This window comes from Mixophyes fleayi, chromosome 6 (genome assembly GCF_038048845.1).
Source record: "Mixophyes fleayi isolate aMixFle1 chromosome 6, aMixFle1.hap1, whole genome shotgun sequence".
Lineage (NCBI taxonomy): Eukaryota > Metazoa > Chordata > Amphibia > Anura > Limnodynastidae > Mixophyes > Mixophyes fleayi.
The window spans coordinates 210,538,486-210,565,331 of record NC_134407.1 but is presented as its reverse complement, the minus strand read 5'-3'; the positions used below and the strand labels follow the sequence as shown (position 1 = coordinate 210,565,331).

At 41.6% G+C, this 26,846-nt stretch overlaps 1 protein-coding gene across 1 annotated transcript in view; it reads left to right on the top strand.

Annotated features, from left to right (window-relative positions):
- LOC142095448 (uncharacterized) overlaps positions 1 to 21,199 on the top strand; it is a 43,839-nt gene extending 22,640 nt beyond the window's left edge. The window contains exons 7-16 of the mRNA XM_075178394.1: positions 1,614 to 2,402; positions 5,039 to 5,081; positions 7,539 to 7,591; positions 12,435 to 12,535; positions 14,786 to 14,903; positions 17,423 to 17,520; positions 17,644 to 17,749; positions 17,958 to 18,040; positions 18,130 to 18,238; positions 19,215 to 21,199. Coding sequence (XP_075034495.1) covers positions 1,614 to 2,402; positions 5,039 to 5,081; positions 7,539 to 7,591; positions 12,435 to 12,535; positions 14,786 to 14,903; positions 17,423 to 17,520; positions 17,644 to 17,749; positions 17,958 to 18,040; positions 18,130 to 18,238; positions 19,215 to 20,023 — 2,309 coding nt within the window. The 3' untranslated portion in view covers positions 20,024 to 21,199. The remainder of the gene's footprint in view (positions 1 to 1,613; positions 2,403 to 5,038; positions 5,082 to 7,538; positions 7,592 to 12,434; positions 12,536 to 14,785; positions 14,904 to 17,422; positions 17,521 to 17,643; positions 17,750 to 17,957; positions 18,041 to 18,129; positions 18,239 to 19,214) is intronic.
- The last annotated feature ends 5,647 nt before the right edge of the window (positions 21,200 to 26,846 follow it).

The following is a 26,846-nucleotide window of genomic DNA, read 5'->3' as shown; positions in this document are numbered from 1 at the left end:
AATGGCACTAATTAAATAATTAGCCCCCACCTAAACTCCAGCATTAAATTAATAGCCTACCTCCCACATTATATTAACACTCTCCCACTTCCCTCGTGCCTGAGTACGTGCCCCCAATTGATATTAAGCCAGCAGAGCCCACAAATCATATTATGCCATACAGTTGTGCCCCTAGATCATATTATGCCACAATAGTGCCCCCAAATCATATTATGCCACAGAGTGAACATATTAACACCACTAAATTCTACTTGTATAAACTGTGAGTTTATATAAATATTCATTAGGAACAATTATGGACTATACAGCATTCCCCCCCTGTTTTTCTGTGTGGCAGACTTTCAAGGTCCGCACTTTACCCTTAATCTCAGCAATAATGTACAAACATTTAATCAAAGAAAGAGACACCTTTCAAGCATTTTAAACCGGTTGTACAAGATCTAACAAACCGGTCTGACAATAAAACAGCTGGGGACGTGAAGACTTGCAGGCTCTCTTGTTGCCCACCACTGTTCTAGAATGTATTAAAATGTACTAGTTATAAATCTACACCCAAGAATGTGTTTGGGGAGGAATGTCTGTGGTTTAAGACATATGTATTGCACAGTACATATTTATTTTCTCCTTTCTTCTCCTAGTGAAGATATATTTTACTTTTTTTATTGTTTGTTTTACATTTTCTGCGTAAAAGATACTACATATGTATATAATTGCTACCTAAGTGTATAACACTGAGAGAATACTGGAGTTTATACACTAAGGCAAATATGGAGGAGCAGCACATTTCAACTCTTTACCTCTTGGCTGCATTAAAGGCCGTCCAGCGTGCGGTGCGCACAGACAGAGCGATGGCGCGCACGGTAAAATCCAGTTGTCTATTCTCAGCCCAGGTATATGTCATAACTCAATATTATATTTTGTGTTCAGCTCCAGCACTGGGGCTTTATCTGCATTAATACATAGATTCCACTGAATCTACAGCTGCTTCATTACTGGGTTGGTGAAGGACATTAACGTCAATTATTTGCTATGTGCTGATCCGCATGTTTTTTATGCAAAAATAAAAACCCACTCCCTGAAGGGAAATCTCAATTTGATTCCAACATCAAGTGTGCCACAGAGTGCACATTTACCCCTCTCCAGCCTCATCTATGAAGCGATTGATCATGAATTAAACTTGATATGCCACCTAGCAATATATCACTAGTATGTCTGATCTATTAATGAGTGTAAGCAGACCAGCTCTCCCCTATCTGACATGGCTGCCATCGGCCTGCAAAAAGTTTGCGTCTACCCCTAGGGGAATCCAAGGGCTGAGATGCTCCTAGGTTCTGAAACCTGCACAGTGGACAATATCAGAAGTTCTGCTGCGTCTATACCGCATCTGTGCCTTGTATCCCTAATTTGGAATATGCGTTTAGAAATGTTCACAGTGGTCCATTAAAGATTGAAAAGGTTCCTGTCTGTGTACGTAAAATTATTTCTGGAGCATGCTTTATCGTGTACATACACAGATCTACATGTACAAGATATATGGTGCTAACACAAAATAAACAATTACTGTACCAGTGGTAACACAATAACACACTAATGTTTTCCCTTTCTCTCTCCAGGTTATGAAGTAAACGATTTCAGCCAAAATGTATTTCTTTCAGCAACAACGTCCACAGTCCGCAGCTGCGAGATAGACGAATACGGGCAGATTGTGACGGCAGAAAAACAATTTATCTGCACCGAGTGTGGAAAAGGTTTTAGCCTTTACTCTTCTCTCACAAAGCATCAGAGATCTCACTCAGGGGAGAAACCATATACGTGCACAGTATGTGGGAAATGTTTTGCCTACAAACCAAGTCTTGTTACTCATCACAGGGTTCACACAGGGGAGAAACCGTTTTCCTGCTCTGAATGTGGGAAACTGTTTGTCAGTAAATTTAATCTCAAAGCACATGAGAAAGTTCATACCGGAGAGAAACCAGTAGAATGTCCAGCATGTGGGAGATGTTTTAGCAATAACCCAGCTCTTGTTAAACATCTGAGAATCCACACAGGAGAGAAACCTTTTTCATGTACCGATTGTGGGAAAGTATTTGCTAGTAGGTCCTGTCTTAACGCGCACCAGGTAATTCACACGGGAGAGAGACCATATATGTGTGTTGAATGTGGAAAATCCTTTGCTAATCAATCCAATCTTATTTCACACAGAATAATTCACACAGGACAGAAGCCCTACGTATGCCCTGAATGTGGGAAGGGTTTTGCTAACCAATCTAATCTTGCTAAACACAAATTAACTCACACAGAATATAAACCGTTTGTATGCATTGAATGTGGTAATGTTTTCTCCAGAAAGGATGGTCTTGCAAAACATTATGAAAGAATTCATAAAAAAAAATTAGAATTTTGAAAATATTATTACTTATAAGTTTTACTACAGAATCAAATTCAGAGAAACACTCTGATCATTAGGAAACAACTTATTAATACATCACTGATCATGTGGGGGAAAAAATTACAAATATTAGTTGGGGGGATTTTAGATTTTGCATATCAACATTTGAAATAGCTGAAATTATACTAATGTACGTTTTGGTATGGAGTTCCTCCATATCGAAGGGTATATAAGCATGTTTGTAACTATAAAAAAATTAATTAAGTAAAGCATCATTTCTGCCTATTATTTTTACAAACATAAAGGATTTTTGCAACAATATTCATCAGTTTATGATAACCTAAACCCTACAGTACCCAATGAAATCTAGTGGGGAGTTCAATTTCCGATATACAATATATGTATATATATAAATATATATTTGAGACAATTATAAGTTAAGCAATACCTTTTAGTTATGTAGCAATATTTATAGTCCATATCTGATGTTAATTAAGATTGAAAGGAAAGTGGTCTTATCCATGAACTTGTAGTTGACTGCTGTGGTGGGTTTGAAGTCTGATGCTAACCATCATACCTAGAAAATGTGTTTTTCTTTATTGTGCTTTTATTTGTATTATGCAATGTGTGTATTTGTGAATAAATGTAAGAGTATTGCAAGACAAGTGCATTCTAAATGTTTTACGTCCAGCATTTGGGCAGGAACTTGCCTGACTCAAGATGTTATGTGATCCTCTGATATAAGACCGCAGCCATGGTCCAGGAATCTAGGTATTGAGTGGTAATGATTGCAGAACATAAATACAGTTATTTTTGAAAGTATACAAACATACAAACATTAAATGACCAAGGGAGAAAATATTATAACTTCCTGATCTTGTCCTTACCTTGGAGCGGATTGGTTCACCCCCCCCCCCTTTCTTTCTCTGATTATTATTATTGACATTTGTTAGGCACCACAAGATTTCCGCGGCGCCGTACAAACAGTAGACTATACAGGGTGAAACAGTACAGAACAATAAACAAAAAATACTAATACTTCAGAAACTCCAGGCAGGCTAATGCAACAAAGACGGAGCAGAAGAACAGGTATGGAGACAAGAGGGCCCTGCTCATGCGAGCTTACATCCTAAGGGAGGGTAAACAGAACAAGCACAAGGGAAGCCAGTTGTAGCATGGGCATGGGGGGGGGGGGGGGAGAGTTGAGAATGAGTAGAGAAGATGAGGGGGTTAGGTGGAAGGTTGGTAGGTTTTGAGGAACAGGTGAGTTTTAAGTGCACAGATTAGGAGAGAGATAGATAGAGCGAGGGAGGGAGGGAGGTCATTCCAGTGCGGGGGGGCTGCACGGGAGAAGTCTTTAATTCTGGAGTGGGAAGAGGTGATAAGAGTGGAGGAGAGGCGGCGGTCATTGGCCGAGCGCAGGGAGCAGGCAGGAGTGTGAGTAGAGAGGAGGTTAGAGATATAACGGGCAGTAGACTGGGAGAGAGCCTTGTACGTGGTGGTCAGGAGTTTGTTGGGACTACATGTGATCAATATTAGTGTAAATATATATATATATATATATATATATATATATATATAATTAAACCAGCCAGAAAAGCACCCCAGCCTCTAGGGGATAAGAGATACAGCTCTTTTATATAGCAGAAGCAAGTAACACAGACTTTTTGGAGGGAGACACTGTCAGAGCTGTATTACTAATTATAGCTGAAAAGAAGAAAATGGACCATACACCCTGGGATACCCGGAGTATCTGTGACATTGTCATATGAGAATCCCACCCCCCATACTTACTGTCATTGTCAGCCTGACTAAACAGACCTGGCTGCAAGTCTGTGCTCATGTGAATTAATGATCCAGTGGTACTGAGTGCAATGAATGGCTCTCTGAGGCTGCCTTGTATAATACAGAGCTGGATGTGTCCTGCTCCTCAGGACATAGCAACAGAACATATTCTGTTACATTGTGGAGAAATAATCCTGGGCTGCAAGTGGCTCTGCACCACTGCAAGATAAGGCGCATCCCTGAGGGCAGTCATCCTGGTAGGCATTAGGCAGGTATTGTATTTACCATACCTCCCACCACTGAGGCATCCAGATTAGCTGCCCCCACCCCTGATCCAACCAAACCTTCAAAACCACCTCCGCACATGGCATGAAACAGATTCCTACTTTTCAGTAGGAACATTATTTTCAAGCCCCTGCACATTACTATGCAATATATAACCCTTCTATACATTCTATCAAGATGATCTGTATATGGGATACATATCATTATATATGCAGTGGTTGAAGTGGAAATATAGAAGTAGCAATAGGAAAAAAAATCAGATGGAAGGGGGTCCTTAGGTTACTTGCTTTCTGGACCTGAATCCCGGTCTTATGTTAGTTGTAGAAGTTCTAGAAGCACCATAGACATGTGTCTGTACCCTGGTAGTGAGGATGGAGGGAGGAGAGGGATGCAGGGGACGGATATATACAGTTCATACATCTGTGAAACCATATTATGCGTCCTTGTCATTCTCCTTTAATAAAATGCCGGTCGCCTTTAGACACCTCTGTATAAGGAATTGTTGTTACATTTTCCTCTAGTGTTGAAACTATAAAACAGAACAAACTACGTTTCCCATAATCCTTTACTCATAGTAAGCCATTGATGACATCATAATGAAGCCGACAGACTCTTTAGCAGAGTAAGCGGAGATAGTGGTCACTCCTGGCAGAGGAGGGTGAGATGTCACTTGTATCAGCTGTGTGTGCATGGGGGGACCAGTGCAGTACTAGTGGTGGCCCAGATACATGGTGGGAGTGCAGGGAAGGAGTAGTGGAGACAGTGCTGGGAGACCAGGCAGAGGGGAGTCAGGTGAGAGTGCAGGGAAGGAGTAGTGGTGACAGTGCTGGGAGACCAGGCAGAGGGGAGTCAGGTGAGAGTGCAGGGAAGGAGTAGTGGAGACAGTGCTGGGAGACCAGGTAGAGGGGAGTCAGGTGAGAGTGCAGGGAAGGAGTAGTGGTGACAGTGCTGGGAGACCAGGCAGAGGGGAGTCAGGTGAGAGTGCAGGGAAGGAGTAGTGGTGACAGTGCTGGGAGACCAGGCAGAGGGGAGTCAGGTGAGAGTGCAGGGAAGGAGTAGTAGTGACAGTGCTGGGAAACCAGGCAGAGGGGAGTCAGGTGAGAGTGCAGGGAAGGAGTAGTGGTGACAGTGCTGGGAGACCAGGCAGAGGGGAGTCAGGTGAGAGTGCAGGGAAGGAGTAGTGGAGACAGTGCTGGGAGACCAGGTAGAGGGGAGTCAGGTGAGAGTGCAGGGAAGGAGTAGTGGTGACAGTGCTGGGAGACCAGGCAGAGGGGAGTCAGGTGAGGGTGCAGGGAAGGAGTAGTGGTGACAGTGCTGGGAGACCAGGCAGAGGGGAGTCAGGTGAGAGTGCAGGGAAGGAGTAGTGATGACAGTGCTGAGAGACCAGTCAGAGGGGAGTCAGGTGTCAGTCCAGGGAAGAAGTAGTGGAGACAGTGCTGAGAGATCAGGCAGAGGGGAGTCAGGTGTCAGTCCAGGGAAGAAGTAGTGGAGACAGGGAAGTCTCTAACACATATAAGTACAACTTTCTTGATCATTTTATGTAGACATTGTCATGCAGGATGACTGATGCTAATGGTTACCTGCAGGTGACCATTAGCACAGGTGAGTGTGCAATGCAAATGACGCTAGTCCTGCTCCCTGCATCTTCCACCCTCCTCTGTTTTAGAGATCTGAAAGGGGCAGACATTACAGTGCTATATTGCTGAATCAAGCTGTTCATGTCTCCCTAGTTAGCGATGCAGAATGATGTTTCATTAGTCTGCTTGGGACAAGGAGAATGTGTCTCTGTTTTTGTCTTGGATTGATGGTGAGGTAATAGTAACTTACTATTGTGGTTACTCTTAGCGATTTATCATTATAATAAAGTACCCTGATATCCGTTATAAAGTGTCCATATCTGTATTTGCTCTAAAGATTGAATATGGTAATAAAGATTGCTATTCTTCCATAGAGAAAGTGAATATGTTATGGTTTGCTATAATGTTTACAATTGGTTTGCATGTTTTTAGTTGATTGTCAGCTGACAATTGATCTTTATATGGGACAATTTTGTTATTTGGCATATAAGTCTATTACCTTTTATATATTTTTGAATTGGTCCATAATCTAAATAGAGGTAATAAACTTTGATGTAATGTTACAATCGGTTTGTGTTTTGCTTTTCGTGTTGCTGATAATTAAGTAATTAGTATACATACCCCAGAAGGTGTGTCAGATTTATAGTGAAACGGGTCAGGTGATTTTATACTGATGGACACTTCTGCTGACCTCTAGGGTAGATTCATGTACATCTATTAACCAGGAAGCTTCATCTATGACTGTGCTATTCGGAATCTGCGAAGTAGGGGTGAGACAGTGTAGTGGCCACTGGCTGTTAATATGAGTTGTGAGTTTCAGATATCCTATTCTATGTCCAGTGTATATCTACTGGATATTGGACAGAGAATATTAGTACTAGTGGGCCCCTAATCACTTAACTTGCTTGTTGGTTCTTAAGCGGATTTTTGGTCCTATTACATCTGGGGGTAAATGTATCAAGCTGAGAGTTTTCCGGCGGGTTTGAAAAGTGGAGATGTTGCCTATAGCAACCAATCACATTCTAGCTGTCATTTTGTAGAATGTACTAAATAAATGATAGCTAGAATCTGATTGGTTTTTCAAACCTGCCGGAAAACTCTCAGCTTGATACATTTACCCCCTGGTTGGACTTCCAGTGTTTCAAGTGGCTGATATATAAAGCTGGCGCCTATGTGGTATACGGACTCTTTACAAAGTGTTCTTTCTGCTTCACGGACAAAATGATCACGTTATTATTTCTTTATATGGACTGTAAACCATACACCGATGAGCTACATTTATTACACAGAACATCGTATTTCTCTGCTTATCACCAATACGTTGTAGAGTTAGGGAAACACATTCGAATCTTTGTCACCTAGCAGCATTGTGTGTTACTAGAGACATAGGACGCTGCTGTTTTTTCATTTCTGTTTCATGCACATTATTGAGTTTTACTTTTTTTTCTCACATTACGGTGATACGCTTCTCACTATATATTATTTTCTTCTGCTATGTGCAGAGATTCCTCCAGCACTGAGACAACGATGATGGAAGACCACCAGGAATCACTGGGTAAGGGGGTATCCTCAGCACACAGTTGTTGGTAATGTACCAATGTGAATCATACGAATAACAGAAGTAAAACATCCGTGTCATTTGGAAACATGAAATTGTTCACTCAGTTGTTGATATTTATCTTGTGTGAAAACTCTAGGTCCTTACAAACACCATTGGGGTAGAGAATTATTAGTAACACCTTATAAATGTCCTTGCTAATAAACCATTGTAGATGACGTATTATTTCCAGCCTAGGTTGGATTTCTATGTGAAATGTAAGTGTACAATGCTAGTTCCAGTATAGCAAGCATAGCCACTGTGTTATGTGAGAGACTCTGCCAGAAATAAGGCCTATAAACCACCAGATGGCAGCAAGTGAGAGACTTGTTGTTACTTTTGTCGTAAACAGAAAGTACACAACAAAACTGATTTAGGTTGGAGAGTCTGTTTAATTAACAATATATACCACTTTACATCACACTTGCCTACTCTCCCAGAATCCCCGGAAGGCTCCCGAATTTCTGGGAGTCCTCCCGAAAGAGTAGGCAAACCTTCCAGATTCGCCAAAATTCACGGCATTGAATGGCGTGGGCAGGGCTTTATCGCATCATTAAGCCCCGCCCCCGCTATACAATGCCTTGAATTTCAGCATTTTATAGTGGGGGCGGGGCTTCTCATTTGACAGGGGGAGTTGGCATGTATATTTTATAAATGTTATGAACTCATAGAGACTGAACCAGAGAAAGTGGTTATGAACAGCAGGTTAAGTTGTAAATTGATAGAAATAATGTATCCACAAGAGGCCATTACTCTTCAGGTGCTATTGCTACACTAATAGGGTCTGAATCATTAAGGGACGTAAACAGTGATTTTGTGCTTACAATCCCCAAAGTCAATCTGCGCGTGCGCAGAACTGAGCCCTACACCACAGAATGCCGTAATGTCTAATTCACCTTCACGCACAAAGGACATTTATTACAGCCAATGGTTTCAGGGAGGGAACGAGGTGGGGATTGGTGGTCGTAGTCAGTACAGAAAGGCGTGGCTATCTGCAGCGCATACAGCGTAGTCCGATTCAAGCTCTGGGTATCTCATAATGACTTGTTTCTCAGCCGTATCTCTTGCTCCAGCTCCAGGTCTAAATGCCGGTTACTAGTGATGCCGGCCCAGTGTGCATACTAAAATTTATTTTATTTTTTTATATACAGTAGATATTCATAACATCATAAAAATGTATTTCATGGAAAAAACAAAACTTCTCTTTATATTTTAATATTTTGGCATTAACATAGAACATTAATTGAATAGATTTTTCTTTGAGTTTTTTGTGCACTCTTTTGAGAGTTTCTAGTACACATATATATTGGACAAGTTAACCCGTGCATGATACTCATGCATTCTAGTCAAATCAAGCTACTTAAGGTGTTAAAAAGGTTCTTGTCATGCATTTGGGCCTAGCCCAGGCCTCCTCAGGGGAAGAGCGTTACTTCCAGACGCAAGCGCCCTTTTTTAACGTGGTTTAGTCCACATGTCACCACCTCATCATTTTTCTCCATCACCTCATCCTTCATCTTCATCGCCACATCCTTCATCAAGCTACTTAAGGTGTTAAAAACTCCCCACTGTCACCCCCGGCAACCACCAACCACTCCCAACTGTCACTTCTCCTTCAAGAAATATATAGGTCAGTTTATAACTCTGCCCAGCAGGTGGCACTGCAGCTTGGTTTTTTTTTTTTCACACACGCCACTAGGCATTTATATAGTAGATATATTCTGCAGTGTCTTGCCTAGTAGAGCACAGCAGACCTACACACGTATTCATCACCACACATCATCATCATTTATTTATATGGCGCCACTAATTCCGCAGCGCTGTACAGAGAACTCGCTCACATCAGTCCCTGCCCCATTGGAGCTTACAGCCTAAATTCCCTAACAGACACATAGACAGAGACTAGGGTCAATTTGAAAGCAACCAATTAACCTACTAGTATGTTTTTGGAGTGTGGGAGGAAATGGGAGCGCCTCACATCTGCTTCTTGTTGAATTCGGGCGTACATTTACCCGACTTTCGCACGTTTTAAAGCAAGCGCACGTTGCGCTCAGTATGCGTCTCTTAAATGAATGAACCCCATAGTGTTTTTATGGGTGTATAATTTTGGGTTTATGATTTTCGCACAATATAATTATCACTAATGTATTGCACAGTTTCATGTTAGTGCTAATAAAGTGAATTACACTGATCATTTGTCTTTCAATACGTCAGTATCGCACGTTACTTTTGCATTGAATGTACTGTAATTATTAGGGGATAAAAGATTTATGGGGAAGAGGTAACAGATTAACACTGCAGCGTTGTAAGTCCTATAACAAGAATATGTTATACACTCTTCTCTTAATATTTATTTGAGCAAATACAAAGGGAAATAATACAACACTATAGGATTAGAGTTCCTTCAATTTAGGCAGAATTGTATGGTTCTGTTTATTTTATATGAGGCTTATTTTCCTCTCTTAGATATGCATGCAGACCTTGAAAGAAAGATGAAGGAGGGAGAGAGTAAATATTGATTGTATGTATGTGTATATATCAAGTGTTTTGTCATTCTAATTTGGATGCATTTATTTTCCAAAGTTTCTTAAATGTTTCATTCTATGGGGGAAAATTGAATTAGTCGCTTTAACAATGCTGAAAGTTCTGACACACTGGAGGCTTAAAAATAAAATTCGAATTGACCGAAAGACAATTTCAATATAAACAGACTTGCTGCAAAACCGACACTACAGATCTCCGATCGCACCAGCATGCGGTCAGCAAATTATTCCGAATGGACAGCTCTCCGGCACTACACTTTCACGTTACTGCGACCTCTGTGAAGGTTAATTTAAATCAGCAATGTCGAGTTAAGTGTTTAAACACTTAACCTGCGGGGTCCCGACAGGTCCCGTGAATGAGTTCTCTGTACAGCGCTGCGGAATTAGTGGCGCTATATAAATAAATGGTGAAGATGATGATGTAATTTGTATGTTTATCTTTAAAGCAACAGAGGCTGGCGTCGTGTGAGGTCTGCCCACGTTGAAAACGACATATTCTCTTTTTAAAAGAGGTTTTGCGTGTCCTACTTTTATGCCATTTTTGTTGTAACTATGAGGCACCATTGAAATTACATTAGACACTGAATGGTCTAATGTTAATGCTGTATTCACAGTTCACAAGTAATGGCTGTTTTAACTCTCGTGTCCTGGCTGTGCTCTGGACCTGTATGACACAATGTGGAGTTCGGTTTTATCCTCGGTGCCAGTTGTGGGGTACTTAGTTTTGGATAAACATTGTGACCGTTTGGATAGATTCGGAACAGCAGCCGCTGAACAGTTTACTTCTGAGCTCATGCACGTAATACAAAGGATGACATTTGGGCACATGATATATGTAGAACACACTCCTAACGTCTCCTTCCAAGAAACTATAAAGGAGTCCACATATAATACAGAAAGACAAGGTGAGGTGCTCTGGCGCAACATTTTATAATCTACGTCAAATGTGGGGAATGATGGTAAAGACATAATCATGTGTTCTTCATGGGTCCAACTGTGCTGTGAGGAACAGGTGTAAATGGCGGTAGAGATCATCATCATCATCATCACCATCACCATTTATTTATATAGCGCCAATAATTCCGCAGCGCTGTACAGAGAACTCACTCACATCAGTCCCTGCCCCATTGGAGCTTACAGTCTAAATTCCCTAACACACACAGACAGAGAGAGAGAAACTAGGGTTAATTTGATAGCAGCCAATTACCCTACCAGTATGTTTTTGGAATGTGGGAGGAAACCGGAGCACCCGGAGGAAACCCGCACAAACACAGGGAGAACATACAAACTCCACACAGATAAGGCCATGGTCAGGAATTGAACTCCTGACCCCAGTGCTGTGAGGCAGAAGTGCTAACCACTTAGCCACCGTGATGCCCAAGAGATGGGAAGAAGGGACATAAGTGGGGTTGAGTTCCTAGTTAAACAAGGGGGATTAGAGCTTCTCTGAAGAGGTCTGAGGTCTCTAGTATAAATCTGTCCCAGTTGCGGAATGTTGATGGACTTTTGCCCAGTGTTTATGTCCTTCTATTGGTAATCCGTGTTTTCTCCATGCTGTTCTTAGCATGTCACTCAATTTTACTTTATGAAAGAGGTACAGTTTATTCATTTAATGTAGATTGGTGCAGATGTCCTATGAACAGTGTTGTACTCTCTTATAGTACTAATAATTGCAATGATATTTCTTCAGTAAATATTTCTGCATATATAAATGCAATAAGGCTGCCCTAGATGGAGCAAGGTGTGAAGCTTGCTACGTTTTACTTTGTGAACCCAAAACAATGACCCTTGTATAGCTCTGGATTCTTTAAGAAAATCCGTTTAGAATGTGGTGGGTGTGAACAGGAAATCCTGATGGTGTAAGTTGTTTTTGGGTGATGTTGTTGATCAGTAGGTAACATAAAGTTACTGGACCCACCGAAGGATGGCATCTGCCCATGTTGGCCACAGATTGGCCTGTTCGGTGGTCAAGCTATAGGGAGAACAGCCCATGCGCACACCTGCACGTTCCTCTGATAAAAGCCTAAGTAAACGATTTTATTATATCCAGAAGCCCAAATGATTACTGTCAATGAGAACCATTCTGTACACACAGTGTCCTGGACAGACTGACGGTGCAACTCCTGCGATAAGGGGCAATTAGAGGAGGTCAAAATGAAGTGTGAGGGATCATGAAGGCGCTAGGGAGAATAGATAAGCGCATGTCATGAATATACACCCAATGTAATAAATACTATATCAACATTGTATGTGTCCTACAGATGGCTCCTGTAACAGAAATACACCAGAGAGATGTTCCCGTCCTCTTTACTCACTGGATGGTCTCCGAAATGATAACAAAATGCATCAGAAATACAATAAGGTGTGCGTGTGTTTTATTTTGTTTTTCTCCTGTTCAGGGTCATATCACATCAAATCAACACAATTTTAGAAAAAATTCTACCTTACATTCTCTAGTTTCAATTAAATTTGGTATAGTAAATGCTGTCATGGGTGTAAAGAAAACCCCCAAATCTAAAGCGGATATGTGCACTGGTTTTTAAGCTATACACCTTTTAATGTTGCACTTTTTTAGCGAAAAACTTGCTTTTAATGTTTTTTAAAATTGCATTTGTAGCTCACCTGATTGAGAGAGATAGAGTTGGGCAAGGTCCCATTTTAAACCTCTCTTTATGGGCTTTCATATGATAGATAACACAGTGGTATGTTTCAATGAAAATTAAAAATCTGACATTTTCAAAATCCAAATTTTGATTTTCTCAAAAAGCCATTTTTTTTTTATTTTTTTTTGAAAAACATATAAAAAATTGATCATATTGTTGTTAATAGATCCCCAAAGTTTAATTTTGGGATTATCTGCTACAAGAGCTTACAGTTTTGAGTGACTCATGAAAATTGTATATATTGAGACACTACACATCTGAGAAAATCCCAAAAAACAATATTTTTCCCAGTTCATTTCATTAGAGGAATGCACGTTCCTCTTCAGGTGTGTTTGGGGACGAAATTGTACAGACAGCGCCTGCTCCCACTTCTGCGCAAGTGTGTAACCTTATGTGGAAAGATACTCTACGTGGAAAGATACTTCAATAGTGTTGAATAGACCTTTTACTAGGACAGGTTAGGTTTAGGTGGGCTTTAATTAGGGCAGAAAAGCCCATTGGTCATTAATTTCAGTCCAACCAAACCTGATCCTGGACCATTTGTGTCACATTTGAAAAAGCAGAGTGTTTAATTACAGTGGAGTATCAGACTGGGAGAATGTGTGCTGGGAGCAGGGAGGAAGAGGTGCCGGGATGGAGAGACCCAGCAGACTGGGAGCAGCACTGTACTCACAAGAAGCCTCAGTCACCCGGCCAGGCAGAGAAGAAAAGGCACAGCCCATGAGGCTGCTGCTGATCTCCACGGTCAGAGGAGCATGTGATGGGCTCCTCCAATCAGTGCTCAGCACATGCTCCTCTCACCCCTCAGCAGAGTCTTATGAGGATTATTTCGCCGACTCCCCGGCAGCCCAGTCTGAGCCTGCTGTGGTGTGGAAATTGGTTTAGAGCAGTTGGTGGCCTTCAGCCAGTTCCAACCCATCAAGTAGCACCATCCATCCAGAGCAGCAGCACCAAATGTTAGATCTGTAGTAAGCTTTCTTATAACATGTGAAAGACATAACATTATCACAAATGTTTTAAATATTTCAGTAATAACATAATGTGTCATTGTACATAATATACATCAAAGGGATTGTTTAAGGAGATAAATTAAAAGTAATGAACAGGCCTAGATAGTCCTCCAAAGTGAACGCTCCTGTAGCAGATGATCCCATCGTGATCCCAAAATAAAACTGGGGATTTATTAACAACAGTATGAACAATTTTTGAGATGTTTGAGATGACGGGGAAATATGTAGGTATGTTTTCCACCAGTCCTATCTTTGACATGGTCTTCACCAGCGGTTCCTGCGCCTCTTATGACAACTGAGAAGTGGCCGGTTTAACAGACGTAATCTGCTCAAGGGGACTGCAGATGACCTCTGGTTCAGCCACTATTGGAATACAAGATGATCCCTCCTTTCAGCAGGGCGCAACTGAATCCCAGCTCTGATAGGTTCAGTGATAAATAGTGTGGCTGGAGTCAGTCCTGACCTTCATCAGAGGCCAGACTTTTCTCTCAGTAGCGGGAGATCTCCATTTAACTGCTTGGACAGTGAGCCACTGTCACTCCTTGCCATCACTGCAGTGAGCGTGATTTATCGGTACAGCTAATTACTACAATCCCACTAAGTGAGTTTTCTGTTTAAATGACCATTGACATTGTCGTGTAGATATCACTAATCTATTATTCATCAGCATTATTATTTAGCGTATACTTATACATTATATGGTATGTGCTCATTTTAATGACTCATTATATGTGTTTTATCTACTTCCAAACGCCATGAGAATATTGCCTTGTTAATTGTCCATTTAATAAATTGCGATGTGATCAAACCATTTGTTTTGTTATGGCCACCATTGAATATCTCTATTAATATAATGTCATTGTTGTGTGGCTTCTAATATTGCAGCAATTGAAGTGATTAGCAATATACATTGATGTCATTGTTGTGCATGATGTTTAGGTTGACAATCTGAGACTTGTGAAGGTTAAAGTGAAATCAGAGTTTCAGGAGGAAGACGCTTGTGAGAGTGAAGAGCTGCAGTATAAGGAGGAGGAAAGAACATTGGATATTAACACAGGTCAGTAATCTCGTAAACTATTATGGGAGAGATATCTGCCCAATAGGTGGTTGATAAGCAGTGGAATGTTGTGGATATTCTGTGTCTGAGTGTTCTATGATCTAACACTCTAAGCTTTTTTGCTGGCCTATAATAGTTGTTGCCACCCTCTATACCAAATGTGGTTTGTTGTTGATTAAGCTTCAGCTTCATGTCTTAGAACATGTGAAAAGACAAGTGTGACCATATAAAATGTCTCCGATCCGCCCAAGCCACGTCTGTAATTCCTGCCCCCTCCAAAAATGTCCCCTTGCCGGTAGGCAACATTCCTTTTTTGGGATTGAAAAGTGGAGACCGTCGTGCTAAAACTGTACTGTTGTGAGGTGTGCTCATATTTAGTTTGCTGCTCACCTGTTTAGTGAATGTGGAATATAACTGACTACTCTCACTTTTCCCTAAAATGCGACCACCTATTCATACCGCCCAACATTCTACTTTTGGGAATGTGTTATGCCCATGCCTTACTGTTGACTGTACCATTTAGTAGCTGGCCAGCCCCGTACAGAGTTTATTTGAGAAGCCTGAGCATTTTAGCTTAAACAAAGGAGAGGTGTTGATCGCTGAATGTGACCGAAATGACCGATGACGGAGGGTCTGGCTACTTATCCAGAGAGATGAATGGGCAGATCTTGTCTGATTGTGCCACCTGTATGAGTGTTGTCAAATTAAACCGTATCTTGGGACTTGACTTTTGAGTTGTGCAACAGGATTCGCCGGGATCTGTCCACCATTTAGTTACAGGGACATTCAGAGGATACAGAAGATAAGCTTTAGTCTGCTGGATCTCCATGAGCCTGTATTTTACCAGGTGGATTACAGTGGACCTGTTGCCTTTTATTTTTCGGGAAATGGCAATGAATCATTAACCAAAATACGTTATGGACATTGTAACACAGATCAATTCTCAAATCAACATGGGTGAAGTTTTAAAAAGAATAAGACTGTTGTGTAAAACATTGTTTCTCCCTCGGACTCCCTGGCAGCCAAATGAAAGGGTTAACTCTTTGATCAGCTGAGCAGAGACTGAAAAAAGAAACACCTTCAGAATGTATATAGCTTGACAACTCCTTCCTTAGCTATCCTTTTTTTGTCTGTCTCTTCAACTCAGGAGGCAGTGATGAAAGTAGAGAGGTTTATTTGTGTTATTATATTTGTTATTTTATTTTGTGGGCTTACCTAGATGATCCTGGAATGGATCTGGGTGGGTCCTGCTGTCACACTGGCAGGAATGGTAACTGGCACAGGGTTAGCTCCCTGGACCTCTAGTTGCTGTCATATGCAGCAAACGTGGGGGTATACAACTCCCTCTCTATGAGACAGAGGATTATAGAGAGAGATGAGATCATTGCGTCATGAGGAGATGGCACACTGCTGTCTGCCATCATTTCCGGGTTAGTTCTAACATTTCCGGGTTAGTTCTAAACATGGGTCGGCATGGAGCCATACAGCTGGTGACTCAGTGCAGCTTCTACATTTGTGCATCGCTGTGAAAATCATTTTCGCCTTCAATTATGGATCTGGAGCCTGCCCTGAAAAAGCTAATGGGCACCTGTCCTAGGTAAGCCCCTTCTAGAATAGTTACCTCTTTTCTCTTTAGTACACTTCAGAACCTGTAAAAGAAAGGAGGCAACAAAACACATAATCGGGTTTGTAGAGCTTGTGATAAAGAACCTAACTGTTGAATATGAAGGGGTATTTGTGTGGACTGTATTCCTCAAACCAGGGAGGAACCTATTAAACTTACTGCACAATTCAAATGATTATTGAACTGGATGGTGAAGTCTTTGGTTACAAAAAAATACACATGTGCTAAAGCAAGGAGATATGGAAACCATGCACTGAGGACCAGGTTTAAGAAACACTTGTCTAGGGTATATATTTCCTCCTTTTCCTCTGATCCCACATACTATGAGGAAAACCAGGAGAGAAACAGGAGAGTTAATAGCCGTTCTTCCTTCTTGGCTTCATTGCCCATGGTTTGCACTAGCGTGGGAGAGGCTTCTGGAACAGAGAGCAGTTTTTCACCCAAATCCTCTCCTTGATAGAATTGAAATTGAGCCAAAAAAAGGAAAATTTATAGATAATTATTACAGAATTTGGAAAAAGTTCATCCTTTGGTGGAAACATAAATCTGTAAATCGAGTCTCTAGCATGCCACAAGTACTTAATTTTCTTTGGAAGGCTTGGAGAAGGGGCTTCTTCTCTGAAGGTTCAATTTCGGCACTCATGACCCCAGTGCTGTGGGGCAGAAGTGCTAACCACGAGGCCACTGTGCTGCCCAGTCTGTGACAGTGAAAATCCTGAGATGATCAGGAGGAGTGAGAGACTGTCAGGGCTTAATGTGAGTGACCATGAGGACACCGAATAAGAGAAAGTCCATGTAGAAACCTGTGCAGGTCATCATTATACACATTCTCTGATTAGTCCTATATAAATAATGTATTCAGTCACCCTGTGTGTGTGTGTTGTGTTTCCTACAGGTGGATCCAGTAACAGAAATACCCCAGAGAGATGTCCCAGTAATAGTTATTCACAGGATGGTACAGAGGAAGTTCTCCATGTCTCACCAGATTACCAGGTAGATGGAATGGAGTCTTAGCCTGAAATACCAGTGTGCAGCTACACTATATGAACGTAGTTCACCAAGTCCAAACTACTAAAAAAGTGTTTTGTTTTATTAATTGGTTTCTGGGCTGTTAAGGTTGGAAACCTGATCGATATTAAAGTTGAATATGTGGAGAAAGAGGCGATGAGCAGGTTGGGTGAGCAACAGTGTACGGAGGAGATTCCTACAGATACCAGCACAGGTGAGTAATAAACACTAAATACAGAAGAGAGTCCCATATACTTCCAGGCCGGTCACTGTCCTTTCAGAGTCGCTGTACACACCCAGTGTAAATACTAAGGTAATAGTGAGGACCAGGAGCAGGGAACACTCGTGAAAGGGGGATACCGGCAGCTCACTGATATAAATCCTGTGTAACAGTGTATTCAGTCAGTGTGTGTCTCCTACAGATGGCTCCAGACATTCACCAGAGAGATGTCAGAGTCCCCTTTATTCAGATTGTTCTGAAGAAGATTACAGACACAATGACCAGGTAGACGGATGGACTTACTAGGCAATCTCTAATATGGTTGTTAAACACTATTGGGACATAGTAACGCTATTATTCTGTGTGACATCTAGGTGGAATGTCTGATAGTGGGGACAGATGATACTACGTCACAGACAGAGGGTGAGGATACCATGCATATGACTGCTGAACATGAGGTAAAGGAGGAGGAAATCGACATTGGTGAGTTCACCACATGGTTTCCTGGTCTGTATTTATTACCAAGAATAAGTGTGACAGTATCTTTCCTCTTGGAGTGTAATATAAATATTAAATAGGTCACCTCTAAGGCAACTTTTTCCCCAAAATAAACAAACCTAGTTGTTCTAATCTCTCTTTACAATTTGACCTATCCAGTCCCCTTAGAAATGAGGTTCACAACCTCTGAACACTCTTTACCCCATATTCAATATGTGACCTAGTCAATGTAGGCATCAGAGGAAGATGGTACCAGCTGGTATATGAGATTGGTGTTTTTATAGAGTGCCCGTAGCTTTCCTACACTGAGCCATCTAGAGCTGGGTACACACTACAGGTTTTTCACGCGATAAGCGACTGTTAGGTCCGATATTAGTGTATACGCTCCCACCATCATGTTTTATTGTATCGTTTGATTTGATAAACCAACTAACAATCACTATGAACAATGGAACAATGGTGTTCCAATTCTGCACAGCGTGTACAGAGTCACGATCTTCTCAGCAGATGGTTATGACAGATGAAGAGCACCGATCTGAAGGTAAATCATGTAAGTGTGTACACATGAATCCGCATGCTCATCGGGACTTTGTTATTGGTAAAATCGTTAAAGATATGGAATCGGGAGAAACTTTCGGTAGTGTGTACCCAACTTTAGTAGCGGCAATCAAGGTCCAAGAACATAGAAAAGAGCAACTAATGTTAATACAATGTAGCGTGACCAGTTTGAGTACCTGTTACTTTAAACAAGGTCACTAAATAGAGACCTTTAAAACCAGGAATAGAACAATTAAGGTGTATGGTGAATATCTGGAGCTTACACAAAGAAACCATTTCACCTCAAAATAAAGCCAGTGACTCGCTAGATTTATTAGTGACCATTTAAAATGATGGCTTCGGTCTAATATTTGTTTTTAACGGTAATCATGCAGGATAATATTTGACTTTTTTCTTTCTCCAGGTTATGAAGTGAATTTTAATAGAGGTAGAAAAGTTCGTTCGGCAACGACATCCAGAGCCATAAGCCATGGAACAGACTGCAACAAGATCTCCGAAGAATATGATCAGCTTATAGGAGAAAAAGAGTTTATCTGTACTGAATGTGGAAAAAGTTTTAGCCTCTACTCCTATCTCACAAAGCATCAGAGATCTCACTCAGGGGAGAAACCATATACGTGCACAGTATGTGGGAAATGTTTCACCTACAAACCAAGTCTTGTTAGTCATCAAAGGGTTCACACAGGTGAGAAGCCTTTTTCCTGCTCTGAATGTGGGAAACTGTTTGCCAGTAAATTCAATCTGAAAACGCATGAGAAAATTCACTCGGGAGATAAGCCAGTCGTATGTCCAGCTTGTGGGAAATGTTTTAGCAATAATCCAGCTCTTGTTAAGCATCTGAGAATCCATACAGGAGAGAAGCCTTTTTCATGTTCCGATTGCGGGAAGTTTTTCTCTAGCAAGTCTGGTCTTAATGCACATTTAATACTTCACACAGGAGAGAAACCGTTTATGTGTGCCGAATGTGGAAAATCATTTGCCAACCAATCCAATCTTATATCGCATAAAATAATTCACACAGGAGAGAAACCCTACATATGCTCTGAATGTGGGAAGGGTTTTGCCAACCAATCTAATCTCGCTAAACACAAAGTAATTCACACAGAAGAGAAACCGTTTCTATGTATGGAGTGTGGCAAGTTCTTCACCAGAAAAGGAAGTCTTGATAAACATCGTGAAAGGATTCATGAAAAAGGGAAAATGTTAATATAGTTGTTGCCTGAATTTTCACAGATTGCCATTCAGAAAGATATCCTTTTTGTAGCAAAACAATGTATTAACCAATCACTGTTGATATCCGAAAAGGACACTTCTAATAGGTTGAATAGATAAAATATACTATTATGAATTTTAGTAAATGATCCCTTTTATATAGCACATTATAAAATTATTTTTTGGAACAAATAATTTTAAGCTAGGGCCCTAGCTATGTCCGTGTGCCATAGTTCTGGGACCTAAAAAGTGGCAGTTAACAATACGAAATATTGTATGTCTGACAATCGGGGGACCCCAAAAACAGATTATGGGAGTCTCGTATATTACGCACGTTCATCCACAATTCCCTCTGACTAGAAAATAAATACAGAGTTGGGTACTATTATTTTAGATGTATATAGAAAAGACAATTATCATTTTAAAGTGTCATCTGTAAAGTGAAACTGATAGAGTAGCAGCTCGGTGCTAATTTTCATACCTAAAATAATGTATACATTTGTGTAAAATGTACTTTTTAGCAAAAATGATACAGGTTCGCCATTGCTTTTTGTTTTTGTTGTACTATGACTGAGAGACAATATGATGCCACAGGGGTTACCATTGCAGCTTCACAGCGCTGGGGTCAAGGGTTCAATTCTGATCATGGCTTCTGACAAAAGGACCCCAGTGTGTGTATGTATTTAGATTATATGCTCCATTGAGACTGATGCGAATGATTACATATCCTCTGTACAGTGCTGTGTAATATGATCGGTGCTATATAAACAATAATAAATTATAAAATGACAGTCTGGGGGCATGGTCGGTATATTATGTTGTTTATGGAGAGCAAGATTCCTCCTCACCTGCTAGAGTGCTGCATACTGAAACACTGTGGGCCTGATTTCAAATCATAACACTACTTGCACGCATTTTGCGGTGTAAAAGAGACCACAGAACATGCGCGTAGTTATGACCATATTCAAATCCAAGCGGATCTCCAGATACGTTCAGGTATGAATCTGGATTATAAAGTTAAAAGTTTCTCATTTTTTTTTTTTCTCTTCTTTCCTTAATGAATCAGGCCCAGTGTGTACTATACATACATGCCTGTTTCTAGTTTATCTTACTTGCATACACATGTCCTGTGCTTTTAGTGGCACACGTACATGTACTTTTGCAAACTTTGTCACGGCATACTCTTTGTTTGGAAGTCATCGCTATCGCTCAGCACTTACATCTGCCCTGTAGCTGGTGCAAATGATATGTCTGAAACCAAGCGTACTTAAGAGACACCCAGGACTTGAATCGGCCGGGCTGCGTTGACAATCCCTCCGCACGCCCTTACTGTACTTAGCCTATGACTTGAAAGTCGGACAGAAGTGTCATTTGCATTCGGATATGAATTGCATGCAGTGCCGTAAGGTATTTATTTCATGCACGATACAGCTCGCAAACAAACTTGCGTCCGAACATGAATTGGGCTCTGTATGTTTCTAATGTGGAGTGCGCAACACTTCTGCATTAGAGAGAGGAATCCTGTAACGTCACATTGTGATGTCATTAGGACATCTTACTAGTGTTTTGCAGGTTATAAAAATGCAATAGAGAGCTCAATCAGGTCTTCCCTGCCAGCTGGTATCAATAGATACAGCCACACTGGATCTAATAGGAGCTTGCTTGCCAATTACTATTGGATACAGTTTACATTGGATCTAAATATATACACACACACCAATCAGCCACACCACTAAAACCAATGACAAGTGAAGTAAATAACATTGATTATCTTGTTACAATGGAACCTGTCAAGGGGTGGGGTGGGATTTATTAGGCAGCAAGGGAAGAGTCAGTTCTAGAAGTTGATGTGTTGGAAGCAGGAAAAATGGGCAAGCGTAAGGATCATCATCATTTATTTATATAGCGCCAGCAAATTCCGTAACGCTTTACAAAGGATCAGACTAACTTTGACAAGGGCCAAATTGTGATGGCTAGACAACTGAGTCAGAGCATCTCCAAAACGGCAGGTATTATGGGGCGTTCCGTATGCAGTGGTTAGTACCTACCAAATGTAGGGACAAGGACAACCGGTGAACCGGCAGCAGGGTTATGGATGCCCAAGGGTCATTGATGCGGGAGTGAAGGCTAGCCCTTCTGTTCCAATCTCACAGAAGTCCTTCTGTAGCACAAACTGCTGAAAAAGTCAGTGCTGGCTATGATAGAAAAGTGTGATCCCAGCTTGCTGCATATGGGGAAACACACAGTGCCCATGCTGACCCCTGTCTACCTCCGAAGGCCACCTATCATCATCATCACCATTTATTTATATATCGCCACTAATTCCGCAGCGCTGTACAGAGAACTCATTCACATCAGTCCCTCCCCCATTGGAGCTTACGGTCTAAATTCCTTAACACACAAACACACAGACAGAGATGGGTCAATTTTGTTAGCAGCCAATTAACCTATCAGTATGTTTTTGGAGTATGGGAGGAAACCGGAGCACCCGGAGGAAACCCACGCAAACACGGGGAGAACATACAAACTCCTCACAGATAAGGCCATGGTCGGGAATTGAACTCGCCTACCGTTGTTGCAGACCAAGCACTCCCCATTCATGGCAATGGTATTCCCTGATGGCAGTGGCCTCCTTCAGTAAGATAATGTGTCATGCTACACGGCATAAACTGTTCACGAATGGTTTGAGGAACATGACAAAGAGTTGAAGGTGTTGATTTGTCCTCCAAATTCCCCAGATCTCAATCTAATTGAGTATCTGTCGGATATGCTGAAAAAACAAGTCTGAGCCATGGAGGCCCCACCTCGCAACTTACAGGACTTAAAGGATTTGCTGCTAACATTTTGGTGTCTGATACCACAGGACACCTTCAGAGGTCCGAACCTCGATGGGTGAGAGCTGTTTTGGCACCACAAGGGAGGCCTACACGATATTAGGCAGGTGGTTTTAATGTTGTGGCTGATCTGCAGCCTATGTTCCTGAACTTGTACGTTGCAGTGAAACAAAAATTCTATTGATTTCAATATGATACTAAAACAGAGTGTGTCCTGAACAAAAATCATGAAATTTGCTCTTGGATAGAGAAAATGTTATTCCCTGTGAACCCACCGCATGTCAACTGCATGGAAATAGATTGAAGGACAAAATACACCCAGTCATTAAGGGGTTAATAGTAATTTTATTTCTGTTTTTCATTTGTTTTATGTATTCTGTGTATTTGTGAATAAATGCTTAAAGTTAGCAATGTGCGTCCTCTTTCTTTATATACAGTGGGTATGTACTTGTGTTGTCCGAGCCATTACCCAATATTGCATCCTCTTCGGATAATTTGGGTGTATGGGGAAAATAGGTGAGGTTGCTGAATTTATCTAGGAGGTTGGTGCTTGGATAAGGTCATAGTTTTTATTAAAGCCCAAAAGTATTAGGCTTTTCAGTATACCAGGGCTTGACTGTAGGTTAATTATCGATGCTAACAGATGGATTGTGTACCTGGGGACAACCCCACACCAAATCTGCAATTATGGGCTGTGCTTCATCGTTGTTTATGGACCAAGTAATGCTCAGTCCATTGAAGTATTTCATACCCAGGCAAATATGTTGGTAAAAAAATACTGTTTTTATTTGACATTTATGACAAGATTTATAGCACTTTTAACAGATTAATTGAACTATAATATTGGAATCTAATAACAATGGGTGAAACATCACAACAAATTACATGCTGAACAAGCCAACCCAGCCATACTGGAATCTGGTAGTCTGATGGTTCTCCGCTCGATCATCCTTATACTGCCAGCAAGGCAGCGATCCAGCCTAGGTGTCACTCTGCTTTAGACGGGCGCACATCAATGTAAAGCCCTATAGAGTTCTTGCAATAGAACTGAGAGCAACACAACACACTTGCTCCTTCTTGCTTTCATGTCCTCGACAATCCAGCAGGAACCTTGCTCCCCAGCAGTCCTGCATCCAGCTCCCTCTTGATCTGTCCCTTCAGTTCCCATGCTGGTGTGCTCTGGGTATAGATGGTGGCTAGCGACCCAGATTGGTTTCCTTGTTTTCATGTGTTTGATTAAGGGCTGAGTCTCTCTTACTGGACCCCATGTTGGTTGGGGCTCAGTGAAGTGGGGACAAAATGGACACAAACAGTGGTTCTTAACCAAGAAGAGCAAAGTGGCGGATTGTGGTTTCCTCCAGGAATCAACTCACTGCTATCTTTTTCTGGCTTCTGGTTAAGACTAACCGCTCAGCTTAAACTTGTGGGCTGATTACTAGTGGGTCTGATGTAAACTTGCGCCCAGTACAGTTATTGCAGAATGGGACCACACAGGTTAGATTAGGCTGTTTTGGGAACAAATATACAATGCAACCACAATTGAGAATATTAACAAAGCATCAACATTACATAATTTAAGAAACAAAGTTGAAGTGCAACCAGTGTTCTTTTTGACAAGAGGGATGAGCTTAATCTTTGTTTACTTTTAATACAAATGTCATTATATAATAAAGGTCCAATACCTGTACTCCAGGCTCAATGAAGGTCGGGCACTTAGTGACTCACTGGGTAAGCACAGTGAATCTGTAGCAGCCTTTTTATTGTGCAGTTAATTATGAGGGAGGGATTGATTTATAATTATTGATGTTTTTATGAGCAAACTTTCACCCCAGGGATTAGGTGAGCCCTTCCAGTGAATGGCTGTGAATATAGTGGGCCCTTACTAATCCTATTCGGACATGGAAGAGATACAGCCTGAGGAGAAGCAGAGCATGGATATGGTGTAGGTCTTGGAGGGTTAACCATCACAATTTACCAGCAAGCCTGGGTGCAATTATCTAGTGGTCCACCATGCTGACACAGGGGAGGCTCAGCCCATTTATAAACCTGCACATCAGATGAGCCCAGAGGTCCTTATCATGGTCAAGAAGCAGAGGGATTAGATACTGGAAATGTTGGTAATTGTGCCGTCATGCAGCCCCTGGGCAGCGAGCATGGTGCTGGTGTCCAAGAAGGAACACACCACCCATTTCTGTATGGACTACCATCAGCTTAGCAAGTTGTCCATGACAGATGCTTATCCCTACCTATGTTGATGAGCTACTACACCAGGGGTGGCCAACCAGTCATGGACCAAGAGCCAAAATGTATAGGTACAAAATAGTCAACTTTACCTTTTATATGTGTGTACATATATATATATATATATATATATATATATATATATATATATATATATATACACCCAGTATAAACATGCACATACATACTATACACACACATTGAAAATGTAACATCATTTACAATATCTTGCTAAGCAAAACATAAAATATCCAAAATGTTCAGAATAATCATCATATCAGCACAGCTCTGCACTGCTCTTACCTCGCTACTGTGTCCAGCAGAGGAGGGTTTAAAGGGCTAATAATAGTCTCTTCATAGTAACTTACGCTGCTATTGCATCCACAATCACTCAGAACTCTTAAAATGCCCCTCTGACCTCTTTACATTCCCATCAGATCTCCCCACATGCCCCTTACATGCACATCTTTCTTCCCTCATGTCATCAGACCTCTCAACATGCCCCAGAAACGTCCATCAGATATTCCCACATGCCTATCGGCCTCCCCACATGCCATCAGATCTACCAACATTCTTCATACATTCCATCAGACCAACACATATGCCCATTACATGCCATTAGACCGCGCCACATGCACCTTGCAAGCCATCAGATGTCCCCACATGTCCCTTACATGATCATCAGCCTTCCACATGCCACCAAATCTCACCACGTGCCCCTTAAATGCCATTAGACCTCACCAGATGCTCCTTACCTGCCCATCAACCTCCCCACATGCCACTCCGCTGGCAGTTCATTGTGTAAACTGATGCATCAGGTTGTGGGTTAGGGTCAGTGCTGAGTCAGGTAGGGCAGTATGGACGGGAGCACCCAGTGGCTTGTCTCTCAGAAATTGGTGGACTGAGAGCTGGCATTTGCCTTCATCAAGAAGGAGTGTCTTGTCATAGTATGGACACTAAAAGAGATTTTTCAGTGGTGACCGACCATAATCCCCCTCAGCTCACTGCATAGGGCTACAGGAGACAATATGGTTGATAAGGTGGAGCCTGGCTTTACAAGATTACAACTTTGTCATCTTCCACAAAGTGGACTGAGATCATGGGAAAGCTGATGAACTTTTACAGGAATAGACAGATCTCCCTCCACGCACTCCACCAGGCCAGGACGTCACTGCTTGCCCAACTGCAGGACAACTAGACTCTGACTGGGTTTAAGGAGGGGGAGGAATGTGGTGAGAGCAGTGTGTCACACATCATAAATAATGGTTCATCCTGCTTGGCATCTGCTCTCTCACCTGTATTGCATTAATTAATATGTATATCAGCAGTGGGAATCCAGTGGACCCTCAGCTGGCTGCTCCCAATCTAATCAGAACGGGGGCAGCCCACTTCCACGTCATGTGACCTCCCTTGTACTGTACTCTCTCTCCTTTCCTATGTGCACCCCCCTTGAAGGCTGGAAGCCAAGCATGCAGTTTATTACTCGTTGGTCCTCATTGGTGTATATAATTAGATATATTAATTGCTATGTATTGTAGGACTGTGTGTGTGTGTGTGTGTGTGTGTGTGTTGCTGGGAAGCAGGGTGTTCTACTTGTTCTTAAATGTCTTTACTTGTCCTTAGTTACTGCTAGATTCCCTATCTTTTTCCCTTAAGAAAACCATTTTCACTTGATGTTATCAGGTCACTTGGAGCACATTAGTGAGCTGTCAGCCATGTTGTGCTGGTCAGCTATTGGACCACTTTTG